General features: G+C 49.3%; 1 protein-coding gene across 1 annotated transcript in view; it reads right to left on the bottom strand.

Annotated features, from left to right (window-relative positions):
- FADS6 (fatty acid desaturase 6) overlaps positions 1 to 19188 on the bottom strand; it is a 214794-nt gene that overhangs the window by 36434 nt on the left and 159172 nt on the right. The window contains exon 5 of the mRNA XM_086930804.1: positions 9562 to 9741. Within this exon, the coding sequence (XP_086786930.1) occupies positions 9562 to 9741 (180 nt within the window). The remainder of the gene's footprint in view (positions 1 to 9561; positions 9742 to 19188) is intronic.

Genomic DNA, 19188 nt, shown 5'->3' with positions numbered 1-19188 from the left:
CCCCTAGCTCAGTTCCTCATTTCTAGCCTCAAATATATAGGCCTCTTCCCCTAAATCGGAATTTTCAAGATGCCACTAGCCTGGAAAATGAGGTGTGTAGAGTAGCCATGTTAGCCTAGCAGAAAAGCACAAACCAAGAGGCCCGGGCCCCAAACTGAAAGGGTTGCACAGATACTTATGTAGGTATTTCTGGTTGGCTGAAATAACTATTCTGGTTTGTTCCCATGTACCCCTGTTATGACATTGACAAGCTATTTATAAGGAAGGGCACTATACGATTTCAATGGGGATCAGCCGTGCGGTGCTAACCCTTAATTCATGTTACTTCTTTGTAATTTCACCCCGCATCGGTTGTGCCTTCCCTATAAGTCTCTATGAACAGGTGCGAGTGCACAAGCCTTAACGTCGCCAGTATTGCTCATTTTGTAGGATGTGCAGTTAAGAATATTTTCAAATTCATCGACCCCCCCCCCTGTACGCCAATTTGGTCCGGTTTGGGAGCCCGGCATAGGGGGGAGTCGAGGCTAATGCGTAACATCCTGTCCCATGGTATCTTACTATAAGTTGTCCAACCATTCCATTACAATTTGTGGCATTTAGGTGGCAAATGACATGCCCACGATCATATTACCTAAGATAAATATTGGATATTCGGCCAGCGTCATCAGGACTTTAGCAGGACAGTTTCACTAGCGATGGAGGCTGCGAGTGGTTCATTATAGACTTATTGAAAGCGATCCTTCCGTCGAGCCCTGCTTCTATTCCTAATAATACATTACCTCAAGCCCCATGTATGACAGAGAATAGTGCTGTGTTCTTTCTGCTATTATCAGGAATAAAAATGGCAAGTAACCCTCTAACCATAAGGGAACTGGGTAAGTCACAATATTTGAACAAAGTGTTCCCTTGGTGGATCCGTATTTACCGGCTCTGAAGATATTTTACTTGACCCAATCATTTTCACTCCACATCCCAGCGTTGCTTATTCAGACCTTATGCTCATCATACTTGGACTTCCCCCCCCCTTGGTATAAGTAGAACCACCTGATTTCGAAATACTTTCTGCGACTATCGCCTGTCCTATTCTTTGTGTTAGGGAAGTTTTCCCTGCTGCGGCAATGTGCAAAAGTCTTGGTTTGCCTTTGCTAAGAAAATACTCTAGTGCCCTTATCATCCCAGTGTTTTATTCTGGTATAAAGTGACACTAAGTCCAGAGACATTAAATGGTACCCATCTTTCCATTCAAAATTGTTCATCTTGTCAAGAAGTTGCTGGTGTCTCTAATTTAAGTTGACTGTTTTGTGCAGAAAGGACTGGACGGCCAGGTGGGTTTTCAATTTTGGTGGGGGCTCCTCGTTGCTCCCCTCACTATCATAAACCAACAGTGCAGTGCCTCCCACCTTTCCATAGCCCTTCTCTCAAAGGTATGTATTTGTTTGATGGTTCCACTCATACATGTGTAGGGTGTCGGGGCACCTTGCTCCACAGGTGGGGGTAGGCACTGCCAAACTGTGCGTCCTGTACAGTCACTTGAGTATTCGGATACCCTGTACCCACTATTCTAAAGTCCACCAGATTGGGCCGCTGTGTCGAGCTATGTCCAGACCTGTTTCCCTGAGCATACATCAGGAGTGAGTTTTGGGCCCTTACAGGAGGAAAGGGTCTGGTATGCACGCTGCAAGAGTATACTAGGTGCAGGTAGTGGGGTGTTTTAAGAGTGAAGTGCGCGGTTTCAGTAGTGGCCCAAGCTCAGAGAGAAGGTAACAGGCTGCTTAACAGATTGTTGGGGCAGACTTTCATACCATCTGTACTCCCGGGGAGGACCTCCTGAGCCAGGGGAATTATATCCTACATTAAGAGGCTCCTTTCAGGCAATAGCAAGGGCATGTTAATTCGGAAGACAAGTAACAACGCAGCAGTCTTCCTGACTTACTCTTAGAACATGTAATTTAGTTTCCACCTGCCCCTCTTATTTGTGAATGTGGTGGTCGACCTGCTTTAGTCACTGTCATCAGACTTGACCTTGTTGTGTGCGGCATTTAGGGCCTTGTCCCATCACAGGAACGCATACTTATATGTGGGGGGTATTGGCCATTGGGAGCGTTGTCAGGACTCCATTTATCGTTATCCCAAATAAGATAGTGTTGTGACTGGCAGAACAGTAGGTATGTAAATCTCTACAGTGGGGAATCAGTGTGCAAAAGGTGCTATTTCTTAGTCACTTGGCATGTATTTTACGTATTTTGGTCTGTTCGAACATGGTAGAATAGGCACTGCATGGATTCACATGTCTTGTGTGCTATGGGGGAAGCTCCGAGCCGCGACATGTGGACCTTTATTGGGTGTAAAAAAATTTGTGTTGGCACCTTATTATCACACACATTACAGTTTTGCCGCTGTACTTTCTCCTGTGACGCTCTGTTGGGTAGGGCCCTCACATCTCGGGTTTTATCTGACTGTCATGGCAAGGTTTGGCTACATGGTAGACAGTCGAGGATGTGCCATATTGGGATTATTAGCAGGTTCTAGGCCCAGCCCTAAACTATGGGAATATTCCCTGGCGCATATCATCTCCTGGGGCCTCAACCAAGAGGTATAGCTAGTCCTGTTACCTGTACAACCTGTACACCCCTGGGGCCGGTACTGGGTTAATCTACCTAGGAGTAGGGAAGGTCACATGTCAATAGTCATTTCACCCCTTCCATTATGGTGCTGTTGTCTGTCTGTTCATCCAAGGCTCGGGTATCCGAAGGCAGCCCACCCGCGGTCTGCAGCCTGCAGTGTAACAACCATTTCAGGTATAGGTTGAGCAACTGTGGCAACCACAGCCTGAGCCTGGACTGCCAATAATCCCTAAGAGGTGGGCCCCTAGATGACTTAGATAGAACAATCTATCTGGTATCTTACCCCCCCTTGCTCGATTCTCTTTTGGGGTGGTGGTTTTGCACGTGGGGCTCCTTTCAGGGTGGACACACGGCCTCTCTATCATGGTTTGCAGGTAGGGGCTCCTTTGGCTTGCATTGAACAGCCGCCTGAAGGAACCTGAGTATTTAGGCCCCTCCCAAAGTGAGAAGCTGGCCTGACGTTTGATGTCGCCAACTTTGGTCCCCCCCCCGGTTCAGTTTTCATATCCCTTAGGGGGGTCGTAAGTCAACATTAAAGACAAGCTATCCCCGTGGTAGCAGAGACTTGCAGCCTACAGGCTAAACTAGGGGGCATGTGATTCCGGCTGTCACCTGGCATTCCTGTATTTCACATGTAAGTCCACGTCGCAAGTTTTATACCAATATATGCATTTGCGCACTGCAGTAGACTTCTGTATCCTTTGTGGGTTGAGTTGTACAAGCGTATACTTAGCAGTTACTATTGGATTTTGCGAACTGCGCTTGTATGATTGGGGAGGGATATCAGCAGGGGAGGCCCTCCTCCTCACCCATTGTCTCTAGCCTGGGATAGTCTACACTATTGCTGTAGAGGGATTGTACCCGGGTGGTTATACTGATTGGTGTCATAGTGGCGTTGGTTTCTACAGGCGTGTCTCTATGCAGGTCAGGAGCTTAAGGGGCTCTTGGTTTCAGTCTCAGCTATCCCTTGGTGGTGGTCGTAAGTCTTCTTACAGACTAGCTAACTTAATGGTAGCATGGCCTAAGCTGCTTCCAGACTAAAACCCAAGAGGGCAGGTGATGCCGGCTGTAATTCCCTGTATTTAGCATACGATGGGACTTGCCCAAGTTATATAGTCTATGTATTGATCCCTCCAATTCCCCTGTCCTCTTTTGAGGTTAGCAGCACAAGCGTTCATGTAAGCACACTTTCTTGAGGATTGTGCAGAAGACAGCGTTGCAGCAGTAGCTGTAACTTCACCTGGGTGTAGTTTTCTGACGCTTAGTGTGAAGGGTAGGTTGGTGTTCCAGCGGCATGTGCTGGACAGCCTAATTTATGATACAAAGGGCATTCAGTAGTATGGGCCCCTCCTCTCCCTTTGGTTTCTCTGATTTGGTGAAAGGACCCGGGGGGATCTGCAGATTAGTGGCAGAGGGGCCTTTCTTTCCTTCAGGCATGTAAGGTTCATGTCAGGAGCTATGGTCTCTTCGAGGTGGATAGGGTCCCCGCACATGTCGTTTGGTCTTGTTCCCGGGACTGACGAGAAGCTCTGCCGAGCTAAGTTTTTAGGTCGGGGCTATTGGTGGCAGATGGTGTCATCCCACGCCTATGGGCGTTGTCCTGTTCCTCCTCTATATGAAGGAAGCAATTCTGTGTGAAGGTTGCAGGTAAAGAGCAGTAGCAGTGGTGGGGGGCCCGTGCGGCAGCGGGAGCCACCGCACAGGCTGTGGCGGAGTTACTGGGTGATCCGGAAGAAGAGAGGTGCAAACACTGGACGTCAGCGGGCACATAGGGGTGCCAGAGCATAACCTCCGAGCCTAACCTGTAACCTCATGGGAGGTTCAGGAACTCGTGTCGGCGCCCCAGTAGTCCTTCGGGCGGTTGTGGGCCTGTGCAACCGGGGGTTTGCCTAGACACGCCCCGCAAGGGGCGTGTGTAATATAATTATAATAATTATAATAATTGTGCAGCAGTTGGGTGGTTCGACACTGTGCTGATTGGCTCAACAGGCGGGCAGGTGGCGAGAATGCGGCCTGCCCTTGGATCGCCCGTAAGTTAACCCACCATCATTACATATGTTGTATGTAATAAACCTGCAGCAATTTTTCCCAAACTCAACACTTGTGTCTGTGTGTTATTTGCGGGTTTGGGCATCACGGGGGCGGGGGGTGCTGTGGCCCTGATGTGACTATGCGCTTGCCCGAGGCCACGCAGTGGCCATCAGGAGGGCGGGCCCCTACTCACGGAGGGCTGCCCCCGCCCACCTTGTGACCAGCCACTCCTCTCCTGGGCAGGTATCGCCCAGTAGTAGGTAGGTGGGGCACTGACGCACGTCCGGGGTGGCTGGGAGGTGCCTCAGAGGGTTTATTATTCCCTTGCCCCTTCGGGGAGGCCTCTTTGCCACTCCGGATGTCGCGATACAACTTTGGGAAACTCTTTTCCCGCCCTTCCTCGAACCCAGAGTGTCTGCTTGAGGGGGGCTCCGGGGGGAGCTTTAATGTGTTCGTTTTTTCGTTGCAGGCGGAGTTACTGGGCGATCCGGAAGAAGAGAGGTGCAAACGCTGGACGTCAGTGGGCACATAGGGGTGCCAGAGCATAACCTCAGAGCCTAACCTGTAACCTCATGGGAGGTGCAGGAACTCGTGTCGGCGCCCCAGTAGTCCTTCGGGCGGTTGTGGGCCTGTGCAGCCGGGGGTTTGCCAAGTCACGCCCCGCAAAGGGGCGTGTGTAATATAATTATAATAATTATAATAATTGTGCAGCAGTTGGGTGGTTCGCCACTGTGCTGTTTGGCTCAACAGGCGGGCAGGTGGCGAGAATGCGGCCTGCCCTTGGATCGCCCGTAAGTTAACCCACCATCATTACATATGTTGTATGTAATAAACCTGCAGCAATTTTTCCCAAACTCAACACTTGTGTCTGTGTGTTATTTGCGGGTTTGGGCATCACTGGGGCGGGGGGTGCTGCGGCCCTGATGTGACTATATGTGGATGTCCTGTTGCAAGGATCTGTCCCCAGTGGGTCTCTTCGTGGGCGCCTCTGCCCTCTGTACCGCTGGAATGTCTCCCCCACTGCTGCAGACCCCCCCGGGTGTATGTATCATCCGGCTCCGGGGGTCCCGTGCGTCCCCCCGATTGTGAGGTTATCGTTTGCTGGTACCGGGGGCTTCTCTGTGTTGTGATTGTCATCTGTCGCGTTAAGTGCAACCTATTAGTCTCTTTGCTGGTTCTGTGGGTCCGGAGTGACCCTGCCCCTATGCACCATCCAGCTACTGCAATGAGGGGGGGGGAAGCGCGAAGCTTGCAGAAAATCTACTCCTCCCCACTGACCTCCGATGGTTCGAGGGCCTGTGTGGTCTGTTCCTCTCAATGGGCAAGGTTGTGTAAATGAATTGTGATGCAATCCCTCTCCCGCGCTTCACCCCGTACTCCCAGCGTTAGTATTGCACATTCTCTGTCCCCACTCACCAGGTCTTAAGCGGTCACGATGCCCTCCTTTAGATCTGAGGATTTATATAGGAGATGGTCTGACCAGTGGGACACATTCCTCAGCAGTCGCTGAATTCCTCCCCCACAGTCTCCTGCTGCGGTCTTATATGTCCAGGACTCTTATATTAATGGCAGGTAGGGTGCCTCACCAGGGCTGCACAGCTCCCAGCTCCCACAGTTGAGGTTGGCGTCAGCCGGGTGTGTTAGGGCTGGCTCCCGCCGCTCACCACCCCGCTGCCTCAGGCAACAGGCTTCCATTAATGGCACTGGATGGGTGTGTAGGTATTACACAGGTCTTTGGTTGCGGGTCCACCCTGCAGTGCGGAGTGGAGGAGGGTGTGTGAAAAGAGAGATAGTATGTAGTGTGGCACGCGCAGCCACAGCCAGCGATCCTCTCCCGGGGTCTTCTCACCGCCACACGTGGTGTCCAGCCTACTTCATCAGGACGTCCGAGGGTCGGGCACACTCCTGGCAGCACGTTCCTCCTCTAGCTCTGTCTCCGGGTGACTCAGGATACGGACTTGATGCTCCCCTCCAGGTTCTGGGCCCTGATGCAGCAGTTGTGGGAGCCTCCAGTGTCGGGCGATTGCTGCTCGTCATACTTGGCACTGGGTGGTGGTGGGACTGGAAGGTCCCCCCCAGCGCCACACAGTTACAGCTACTGCTCATGGTGAGGTGCCTCTGTGCAGGGCCTCACAGATAGGGTGTACTGCGGCTCTGAGGCCTGCACCACGCCTGCCGTCGCCATCTTGCCTCCAGCGCCGTCATTACTTTTTTCAGGTTTTCGGTCCACTTTCGGCCAAATCCCAGTGGTACAGGTAAGTCACCGTACTGGCGCCACTTCCTTGCACTCAGACCTCATTGTTATGGGTACGGATGATTATAGCGAGCCAAGGATTAGTGCAGGATCTTGGCAGGCTCATGGAGCTCCAGTCGGACATGTCTAGTCTGCCATGCTGCTGGCCACGCCCCCCTGTGAACACATTCTTGAAACACACCCCACCACTTCAGCGAACACATTCATCAAATTGACACACGCCTCTCCATGCTTATATGAGCACATTCACAAAGGAAACACACTACCATGATACTGGGAACACATTCTTGAAGGAAACACACTACCATACTACTGGGAACACATTCCTGAAGGGCATATACTGCAGCGAGTCTGTGAGCATATTCCCGATGGACACAGATGTGATACATGTCCCATGTTTTCTGTGAGGACATTTCTAAAGGGCACACGTCTTCTTTGAGTGCATTCCTGATGGACACACACGACCCTGTGTTTCTGTAAGTACATTCCTTATGGACACACGCACCAGTGCTCCTGGGTGCAGTGCACACTCCTGAATGAAACACATCCCGTGCTTCTGTGCACCCATCCCTGATGGACACAGCGCTGCCAGCACTTCTATCATACCTTCATGTAAGGCACGAGCTCTCAGAGCACACACTCCACTTTAGGAACAAGTTGTTCAATGTTTATTCGGCACACACTCACCCTGGTGGGATGCACTTGCCACTCATCAAGGGGTACAAACTCATCTTTAACACATTAGCTCTTCATGACCAATGACCATCCTACGTCAACATCCAACTGAACTACCATCAGCGCTCAAGGCACCAGCGCTCCGCCTTGGTCTCCCTCGTACCCCTGCATCCTACAAAGCTGCAGCAGTGACCGCTACTTCTCCTACATGGCCGCCAAGACCTGGAACAACCTGCCCCTCCACCTCCTGAAAGCACCCTCCCTGGTGGACTTCAGGAAGAAACTCAAGACCTGGATTGTCGAAGGAGACAAGGAATCCTTAGGTCCACTGTGTCCCCTCCTCAAATAACTCATATTCACCCCAGACCTCTTTCCCCTCATGAGCCCTTACGCCCCTCATCATGCTATTCCCGCCTCACAGAACGCTGCCTTATTCTGAAACACCTGGTACTAACTATTCATGTCACAAACACTCACCTTCTCATGTGCTGCTCCCGCTTCATCAGTGGTTGAATTGTGTGGGTTCTGAGGTGCAGGAGGCGCCAAATAATTTTTACATCTAAGTAAAACCATTCCCTTACTTTTTGTCAAAGGACAAATGTCCCAGGACACTCAATGCAGACAGATTGAAGGCTTCAGCTGAAGTACAAAGCATAGAGTGTCCTGTGGAGACAGCTGAACAAACCCTCTTGCCAGGATGCCTGCTTGCCTGAAAGAAATGTAAATGTGTGCAACTGGTTAATCTGCAAATGTAAATGGGTGCTTGGAAACCAGTAGTGGCTTTAAGTGAGGAAATCACTTGAAGCTTCTTGATGACACCCATTTATTCTCTTTGAGTATATTATAAGGGTGTCACAAGATGAGCTGTGAAATGTGTGCTTTTAAAGGACAGGTATAAAAAATTGCTGGAGCCTGGGTATTACTAAAATCTATATTTTGGAATCACTTTTTTATATTAAACCTTTTGCACATTTTGTAGAAGCATATATTATACTGTGTGTCATGCAAGTTTAAAATAATGACTTCCATATTCATAGTGCTTCCTGTCACAGATTGGGACCTCGTGGCACTAGAAATACCCAAGTAATTATTTTTGACTGCACCAACTAGGCTTCAATTCTGGGAACCTCTGGGTTCTGACACTGACGTGTACAGGGCATTAACTAATAGAGGTTTCATAATGTGTGATAGTTCATTTCCCCCTGAATAACTTAACTTGGAAGAGGTGTGGCACAGCGACCAGGGTGCCTGACTTCGGACCACAGGGTTCATGGTTCGATCCCCGGCTCGGGCGGCAGGTTAGCCCAGCACCATGTGACTCTGGACAATAGCTTGCTTAATCTTCCCGATACCCCCCAGCGCCGGGACACCTCCGTCGGAGGTAACTGTGCGCTATACAAATGCTGCCGTTACATTTACATTTATTTTTCATTCAAGCTGTGTTATTTTATATGTAGTTACTTGAAGGTGAGAGACTGAAAAACGTTACAGAATATTTTGTTTTTTAATCACGCATTTGACCCCGCCCACATGCTCACTGACTCCACCCCATTGCACACTGCGTCATAGTTCCCATACTTTTTATAATGCACTTCGACCACTGCTCCTCATAGAACACTCACTCGCCTTCAGGTGCAATCCTCCTGGCAGGGTGCTCCCTCCAAAGCACATTTTGCTGAGCAAACACAAGCCTTCGGACGTAGTTTGGTCAATGCATGATACTCCTCACAGTGCACACTCACCTCAGGCGCTTGCTGGATCGAGAGGCAAGGTACCTAAGCACGCTCTTAGTGCCTCTCCTCTCAGAGCATCATCCCCCTCCCCTTCATTATCATTCAGTTCAGCAGATGCCTTCAGCTACAGGTTCAGGAGGACATGCACGCAATGCCACCATGGTTCTTCCTCATGGGGCGCACACACTCAGCTTCACTGAGCACACATTAACCTTCAATGGCTTTCTGTTGAGCGTACACTCACCTTCAGGCACATGTTGTCCGAGAGATGGGGGAAAAGGTGATGCTCCACGTGGCAGCTGATGAGCGAGTGGCCGAAGGTCCAGTCCAGCAGGTGGTTACGAGGAAGGTTCAGCACGCCATGGCTCATCTGGAGTATGCGCTTGGGTCTCTCCTCCGGGGCAAACATTGCCAGACCGATGTGCTGGAATACAAAGAAGACCTCATGAGTGGGTGCATGATCCTACCGACAGGCAGCGGTTTCCTGGTCTCCAAAGTGATGACTGGAGAATTCGGGCGCGTGCCCCTGTTGGGAGTGGCAGCTCTGGGCACCTGAGAGTGTCAGGCTGTTTGTACCACTTACACAGTGCACAGGATCAAGAGCTGAGGTTGGGGCAAGATTGGTGAATTAATTGTAGCTGCCATTTCTTTTGTAAGCGAACCCTTAGGTGAAGCCAGACTGTTGTTTCAATCTATTCCTCTTACTCCCTAACTCTGTCACTTTGGGTTTCTATTATCCAAGCACTGCTTTGTAAACTGAATTAAGTCAGTCTTTTCCCTTTTACATTGATTATGCCAAATAAGAGGGTGGTAATCACAATACGCAACCATGAATGAAGTATTCCAAAATGGAAACACACCAGAAAACATGTGATCTAAATGCAGCAAGCATTGGGATGGACTTCCATGCCTCTTTCCAAGGGGTCTGACGCTTGTTTACAAGGGACGGGCACTTTTTTATTTTGAGAGGGAAAGTACTGGCACTTCTCAAAAGAAATGTAATACTTCTAATTGGAGAGTGCCGGCACTACTCAGAAACAAGCAGGTACTCTAGTACAGAGTACCCGCACTTCTATTTTTCCATTTCAAGCACTACTTACACATAAACTAATCTCATTCTGCCACCAAGCCCTCATATGGCAAACACCAAAGTTATATTTGGTAGTTCACTGGAGCGGTTGAGAAGAGGGTTAATCTAAATAAGCACTTCACATAAATAATGAAGTATACATAAAGCAGTGCCAAGGTGTCTCCACCCAGAAAAGAGTGACTCTAAAGTGGAGAGTATAATCTACCCAGCAAAGAGGGGATTTAAACACAGTATACGAGTGAAACTATCAGTAGGACATCATCCACTACTTCAAAAATACAACTCATCAGCAAGTCTACATAGCTTGTGCTGGTGCAATTTTTGGAACAACACTTCAGAATTACATTGATTATACTGGCATACGTTTGCACCAACAATTCCACCAACTGACCACATGTTTGTGCAAATTTCTCTGAAAGTCTACATAATTATTAGCAACTATATCCAATTAGACCTTAATCAAGATATGTTACAATCTTAATAACATCGAACCACAGCATGCAAACTGCAAGGCATAGGTTCAGAACCTTGAAGTTTTCCATAATCTTGCATCGGTCTATGGTTCAGTAGCGGCCGGTGTCCTTGCACAGGGACAATGGACAACCAAACTAAAAATACAAACTTACCTTCCCCTCCAATGCTCCCCTCTGTCTCCGTGCACCGCAGGCACAGGATACCAGAATCCGCTGTGGCTAAGGCTAATCCTGACGCTGCTCTCATGATGAGAACGATTCAGAAAAGGGGGTGGTGATGAACAGAGTGTCTGAATTAAGCAGACCACTCTTACCCAGTCCAAAGATCAGGGCTTGATCCATCACCGTTATTTATCTCACTGCACCATCCCAGCTCAGAACCTGGCTATATGCAAATCAGCCTGTCCCTGGCCCAGTGCATCATGGGAACAGGGCAGACTAAACTACCAAGCCAATTCTTCACCAGAAAGGAGACAAGCTACCGGGGACCGGTTTCTGGCATTTCAGCCGTCTTCGGCCCGGCTTGCTTGAATCCTGATGGTGCAGTGAGAAAGGGACTCATGTCTGAGTATACCCTGCCACACCTATAGTGGCCAAAAACGATTCAGAAAAGGGGGTGGTGATGAACAGAGTGTCTGAATTAAGCAGACCACTCTTACCCAGTCCAAAGATCATGGCTTGATCCATCACCGTTATTTATCGCACTGCACCATCCCAGCTCAGAACCTGGCTATATGCAAATCAGTCTGTCCCTGGCCCAGTGCATCATGGGAACAGGGCAGACTAAACTACCAAGCCAATTCTTCATCAGAAAGGAGACAAGCTACCGGGGACCGGTTTCTGGCATTTCAGCCGTCTTCGGCCCGGCTTGCTTGAATCCTGATGGTGAAGTGAGAAAGGGACTCATGTCTGAGTATACCCTGCCACACCTATAGTGGCCAAAAACGATTCAGAAAAGGGGGTGGTGATGAACAGAGTGTCTGAATTAAGCTGGTGCAGTGAGCTAAAAAACGGTGATGGATCAAGCCCTGATCTTTGGACTGGGTAAGAGTGGTCTGCTTAATTCAGACACTCTGTTCATCACCACCCCCTTTTCTGAATCACTCATGATGAGAACAGCATCAGGATTGGCCGGAGCACTCTGAATATGCTCTCCAAGGTAGACTGGGAGCCTGCGCCTGCTGTCTCCAACCCGGCAATGCAGATCGGGTTTGAGGCAGCTTCAGTGCGCATGCCAGTTTGGCTGGCCTGAGACGGCCAGCCAAACAGTCATCAGCATTGATGGCTGTGTACCTAACACTCCCCATTCTACCTGTCATCCCCATGGCCCGGCACCCAGGCAGGACACTACGGAGAAAAATAAAACAATAATAAACACTGGTTTATTATCGTTTTATTTTTATTTTTTGGGCTGCTGCAAGGGGCGGTGGACTCTCCTCCGCCATAGTAGAGGAATCGCCGCTGTTGGGTTGGTAAACATTTCACTTTGGATAGCCTCTCCCTGTGGTCTTTGCTTGTTGAAGTTAGGCGCTGCTTCTAGGGAAGTTGGGTAGAATGTGAAGCACAGGATTAGGTTTTTAATGTTCTTTGTCTACTGGCGGGAGGTTTGAAAGAAACAACATTTAAATCTGATATCAAAGAAGCCCAAGTCGAGTATATGTAGTTCACATGTTCATTTGGTCATGATAGCATTTTGAAACGCATGGGGTTGTGCTGCTCTTGTTCGGGTAGGTGGTGTTTTATCTTGGAGGGGTTCTGTCATGTGCTAGACATAGTGAAAATGTCACTAGGCAAGGGTGTAAGTCTCATTTTTCTGGGGGAGAGGGGAGGGGTGATTTAGAGGATTGGTCCGAGTTGTTGGTGTGGGGGTTACTATGTGCTGGGTGAGTTTTTGAAAGGGAGGGTTAAGTCTGGGGCTGGCAGAGTAAGTTTGAGTGGATCATGTCTTAGAAATAGAATATCATTGACAGGGGGTTCACATTGCGCAACACAGACTACCCTGAGCGCGGTACTGCATTGGTGACCCTGAGCACACATATTAAAGCACCCTCCACCCCAGAAGCTCTTCAAGCTTATCAGGACACGGTACCATTGACAGTGCATGCATGAAACCATCTGCCTCCACGCCATTCATGCGAGGGTCGACCTGTGTCTGTCTGTTGACACAGACATGATGAAGGCCGCTGTTGCTATCATGTGGCAGGGAAGGTTTGGAATTCTGAGTGAGTAGTAACACAAGATCCCTATAAATCACTTCTAAATCAGAAGTCGACACACTCTTCTCACAGCCTGCTTTTTTGCTTTATTTTGTGGAAATTTCAATAAATATATACTGCAAAATCCACCATTTGAATCCATTTATTTTTTCATAATAATCTTGTGGGGAGAGGATTCCCCCCACCCATACCTTATGCAGTTCTGGTTTGTTCACTTCACTTGCTCATTGTCCTCTGTTATAACATTTCTGCCCTACCACTTTTAAAATTCACCAGCCGCCACTGCCAGGGATATCTTCAGACATGCTTTGCATTGGTCACCTTTGCGGAGAACATTTCCCTGTTATTTAGTACTGTGGGTTCTACTCAACAGTGTGGTTTGTAATGAGACTTGTAGTCACTCCACAGGGCAGTGGACTCTAGAGGAGAAGGCACCACTGTTCTCATAGCCTTGGCAATATATGGTTGGGTTTTCAGGGTCCATGCTTCATTTTCCAAGTGTGGTCATGTTTGCAAGCTTCAGTGTTTTGGAGAGGTCCGAGGTGACCAGCAAGGCTTTCATGAGGTTGGTGCTTGTAGGTATTAGAGTTGGGAGAGAAAGATATTCAGCCTTCACATCACAAATGTTAGGGAACATTTCAAGTGTTGTCTCCTGCGCAGGAACGAACTTGCAGGAAGGCTGTGTGTCCCTTCCAGCACCATTGAAAGGAGCTGAGGGCAGTGTGTGCCTTGTCCTCTACTTTTTTCCATTCCCCTGGAAACACTGTTCTCAAAGTTCAACACATGGCCCGGGTTTCGAGATACCGCAGGACATTCATTGGAAACCGCTCTGATTCCTCTTCTAGTGTGCCAGGACAAAGTCCAATTTTTTCCTCATACGTCCAATAACATCTGCCAGATCCCGGCCCTGTTAGTAATTTCTCTTCTTATCTCTTTCTGCCTCAGAGTCTGACAGAACGGACGTGTACTCTTGTGCTGCAAACATCTTGTCTACTTGCGGTTGCTTCAGCAGAGGCTGAGGAGTTGATAGAGACCGCCTCATCCATTTAAGGTTGCTCGAGTGGAGGCTGAAGGGTTGGCAGGGTCCGCTTAATCATCTATTTGTGGGTGTCCAAACAGAGGCTATGGGATTGGTAGCGTCCTCCTTGTCCAATTGTGGTTGCCCCAATGGAGGCCGCACGGTGGTAATTCCCACCTCATCCACTTGCTGTTGCTACATTGGAGGCTGAGGAGTTGGTAGGGTCCTCCTTGTCCACTTGTGGTTGTCCGATGCAGTCTGAGGGGTTGGTAGGGTCTGCCTTGAACACTTGCAGACGCTGCCCCTGCAGCTGAGGGGTTGACAGGGTGGAGAAGGCAGCGAAGGGTGTGGAGGAACCTGCTGCTTAACACCTTTTGCAGTAGCTTTTTGCACCTGGAGCACCAAAGCCTGAAGAGGACTTTGCCTCCCTGTGATGAAGAAGTGGGAGCACGCAGTCTTGTCATGCTTAGAAGGCCTGCAAGCGGACCTGCTCCTGGATGCTTCTCTGGTCTTTGATCATGCTTATCATTAGACTGGTGCATTTGCTCACCGCCAGGTCCCACTTTGTCTTCCTCATTTACCATTGTGACTGCCAACAAACATTGCAAGAAGGCCTACAGAGTACTTAAGACTGCTTACCGCATCAAGGAACAATTCTCCCTACCTGTCCATTGCTAAGGAATCCGCCATGCTTAGGTCCAGTGAGATCACTGGGCTCCTTCTGGCGAAACCATCTTGTCAGTGCCACGCAGAGTCCTGATTATTTAATATGCTGTCTTTCCCCAAAACCCAGTCACACCCCAGTCCCTGACACGTCATGCCCTTAACTTGACAGTGTTAAAATCTAGTTTGCAATGTCAACATTATTGGCGCCATCTCGTCCCTTTTCAGGCTCATATGTGCGCGTAAGTAGCAGCCATTTTAAATGTCATGGCCTCTCTGCCCACTGCCGATAGCCAGCGCGTCTTTCTCTCTCTCTCCCTATAACCTCGCAAGCATCCCCCCGCACACTGACAGCCCCCGCTCTCACATGCTTGGGCCATAAACCTCCCTTTCAGCTCGACCCTGCCTCGGAGCCACAACCCGTACCCAGCCAACACCTCCCTCCATCCCTTTCATGATCATACATCCTTTGATGAACCCCCTTTCCTCTGTGCCCGATTGTCCTGCTCGTTCCCAGGCCACCACCTGGCTCTGCGGATACAGTTTATTGCCCCCATACAGTAGGAAGCTTCCCTCTTCAAAGGATCTACAACTGATCAAAGCCCCCACCCCATGAGATCCGATCAACTGCACACATTCCGGGAACTGGCGGAATGTCCAGCAGCGCGACAGTCAGCACCTACTGAGATCGGGGTGGGGACTTCTACTGTAAATGTGTGTGGGAACGGGCTTGAAGCGGGGATTCCGAGGATGTCTTTCCGTACTTCAAAGTATTTGCAGGAATGTGCCACATGTAATAAACTGTAATAAAGACCATAAACCTGTGTATAACAGGCCAGGCCTCAGAGATGCTGTTGGAGCACCTCGAGGAGATACCCTGTTGTCTGATTTTGATGTGTTCTGCTCCGTCGGAATAAACTCCTGTTTCCTGCCTTCCAGTCTCCAGCGCCTGCCTCTTTGTTTGATAATCTCGAGTAGTATGAGAGGCGGCTAACGCCGGGCAATACTTAAAGGTTATCGGTCAATATCGGCCCTACCTTTCCACAATTGGCGTCCCAAACGTGGGGCCCATCAGCGACACGTAGATCCAGTGGGAGAGGTCCTGACGACATAGTGAACAACTGCAACGATCGGGAGAGCTCCTGCCCGATAGACCCTCGTCTGGCAGCCGATCATCTGAACTTCACCGGTTCCGAGCAGATCTCTCTCGAGTGATCTACGGTCCTGACTGGGAACCATCAGGAGTGCCGCGACAGTTACGGAGAATAGAGGACGATCGGGCGCTGGATGCGGAAGACGAGAAACTGTCCATGCGGTCCGGGTAAGGTCGTGTAACACGACAAATTGCGAAACGATTGTTTGATTGTTTGGAAAATACTAGTATTACTCTTCGTAGTATTACTCTTCGATTGTTTTTCTTTTGAGATATTGTCTGCCTACAAACGGGGAAGAATAGAAATATTCTCTCTTCCTTTGCAGATAGTGAAGGGTAGGTAACGCGGACTTTTATCCCCCGTTGTAATCTGTTGTGCCTATTTTTCTCCCCACTGATTGATTGATTGTCTGAGCATTGATTGTTCGAAGTTGGCTCTTTGAGATATTTTCTGTTTGCAAATAACGTAGAATAGAAATATTCTGTCTAGTCTTTGAAAGTAGTGAAGGATAGGTAGTGCGGACCTTTGTCCCCCGTTGTAATCTGTCATGCCTATCTTTTCCCCACTGATTGGTAGTTGGTTCAGCCCGGACCGCTTATTAGAGGTGAACCATCCGGCTCCACTGGAAGGCACCCCTAATAAGGACCTGTTCACGAAATATGGACTAGTCGCCATAGCCTATAGCAAGCTATGGCACAAATATACAAAAAAGGATCAGGAAAGTCAGTGGCCACTGATAGGATCCTTCGATGACGATAAAATGAACGTCCTGGAAACAGCCCTTCGTAACAATAAAACAACGCCCACTATGCTTGATAGTCTCGGCATGTGGCGCAAAGAAACAGAACGACGAAAAAAGAGAAACGTAGTCAGATTAGAGAAAGAACTACGAAAAGCAGCTCACCTAGCTGCCAGAAAGTTAGAGGAAGAGATAAAGGAGAGAGAGAGGAAGCCAAACAGAAGCAAGAGTCCGAAACATCGAGTCAGTGTCCCGTCAGAACACCCTCTACGCTCTACCCAGAGTTACCCTCGAAACAACGAGCGAACGATGATCTATTACTAGGTCCTCCAATCATCTACATGCCCCCTCCATATGCCCCTTCCCAACCCTTAGGACAGCACCCGCAGCCCCCAAGCACAGATGAGAATAGTACCAGGGCCTCGGTCCTCATGGCCTCCGCGCCGGCCGAACCCCTTGTACTCGACGCAGCACAAGCAGCAGTATTAGACAACCCGAAAGAAAGATTCCACTAGAATAAACAGGTTGAGCAAGGATGAGCGAGCAGGGATCGACAAGATAGTAAAGACACTGGTGGAACGGAAGGAGAGTGAGGAGTACGTAATGGATATGTACAATTCATATGCTGAGAGCCACAGACGACACTTGGTTGTGCGATTCTGTTATCACACCCTAAATGCTTATGAGGACCGATACCGAGATAAAGGTCCCGAGAGCCTAACGACTCTGTATAGAAAGGTTGACATCGGGGATGAGGGCGAGTCTGATGTGACGGACCTCCTCACGCGTACGCTTGAAGTTTTCCGCCACCTCACTGAACAGGGGTTGGAAGCTAAAACTACGAATCCTGTAGCGACCGAACCTCGAACAGAACAAGCTAATGCAATGATGCCTATAAGGGAGGCCGCTCCCTACTGGGTTCCCCCACGAGGTCTGGGAACGCACGATGATGTTAACTATCAAGATGCAAGAGGGAGGGTAGCGTATAACTGGGTCTACCAACCATGGGATCGACAAGATATTCTGACGTTCCGAAAATCCCTACCCGATTTACAGAAAAACCCCACTGCCTTTTACACTGAATTAGGTACAGCCCTAGGTTCAACGATTATGACCCTAGCTGACTGATTTGTGTTTCGGGTTATGTCTGCCAGCTGATGTGTGGAAGCAGATTCGGAAAGTCGACCACCTTGAACTGTTCGGACATACCTGGTCACAACTCGATGGCATAGACAGACAACAAGAGCCTGGACAGAAACCTTTGAAATCCATTTTAGAACTCCCAGACAAGATCGTGCAGAAACTAAAAACCCTGATCCCAGAAAAGAAGGTGGACTGGTCGATAGTAACGGCCTGCCGCCAGAAACCCCAGGAAGACGTATCAGAATACTTCTCCCGGTTTGAAACAGTGTTTTCCGATTACAGCGGTCAGGACATGACCACTGCAACCGGACATCATCTGTTTGTTCAGAACTATGTTAAAGGTCTGTCACAGGAGGTCTCTCAGAAAGTACAGGCTAGTGAAAGTAGTTGGGCGGCCTCCAAACCTGCGGCTATCCTTCAGATGGCCCAGTATTACGAGCATCAGAAGAACGAGAATGATAGGGCGACAGAGAAAAAGAAAAAGGACCTGAAGGAAAGGGTGATGATCGCGCAGTTGCAGGGGGTGGCTCTAGGAAGAGAGCAGTTCAAGGGAAATTACCAATTGAATGCTCCTAGAAACCCACCCCCTAAAGACCGGAGACCCGCACCCTATGCTGGACGTAAAGACATTGACGAGAACCAGTGTGCATTTTGCAAGGGATTCGGCCATTGGGAATCCCAGTGTCTGGTTCTGTTAGAGATGAACAAGAGATGTAGCGGGTGGGCCTAGAAATAGAGGACAGGGACGAGGGTCCGCGAACGACGCCAACAACGACAGGCCAGGCAGACCGAACACATTTGACCGTCCCCGACAGAACCAGTACCAACAGTCTGACTGCGACGACACTCACGACTTCGCATAGGACTGCCAAGAGCAAGGGAGGGATCCAGTCGAGCTCTATGTTGACCAGCAAGGTCCTTATGTCACCGCTAAGGTCCTGGGTACGAAGTCTCCATTTCTGGTAGACACTGGCGCAGCATGTAGTGCGTTATCTAAACGACTGATTCCAAGGGCACCCTTGTCTGGCTCACTTGTAACATCGATAGGTTTTGCTGGAACGCCCTCCACTAATCCCTTGTCCACACCGATCTCCTTTGACTTAGAAAATAACACCACTGACACAACGTTTTTGCTCTCATCCAACACCCCTGATGCCATTATGGGACTTGACTTACTGAAACATTACCGAGCTACTATTAGGTGTTCGCAAGACGGAGTTCGAGTCTTTCTGTACGATAACCCGACTCTGCTCAGACTTTGTCCCTCCCACCCAACGCATGTTTTCCATCTCTGACGCTGACTCGTCCCTACTTGACACTCTACCTCCATATCTGTGGCCCAAGACTGACTCAGACGTAGGACGCATGATGATCG

This window comes from Lissotriton vulgaris, chromosome 7 (genome assembly GCF_964263255.1).
Source record: "Lissotriton vulgaris chromosome 7, aLisVul1.2, whole genome shotgun sequence".
NCBI classification, from domain to species: Eukaryota; Metazoa; Chordata; class Amphibia; order Caudata; family Salamandridae; genus Lissotriton; species Lissotriton vulgaris.
This window is presented reverse-complemented; position numbering and strand designations above follow the sequence as displayed.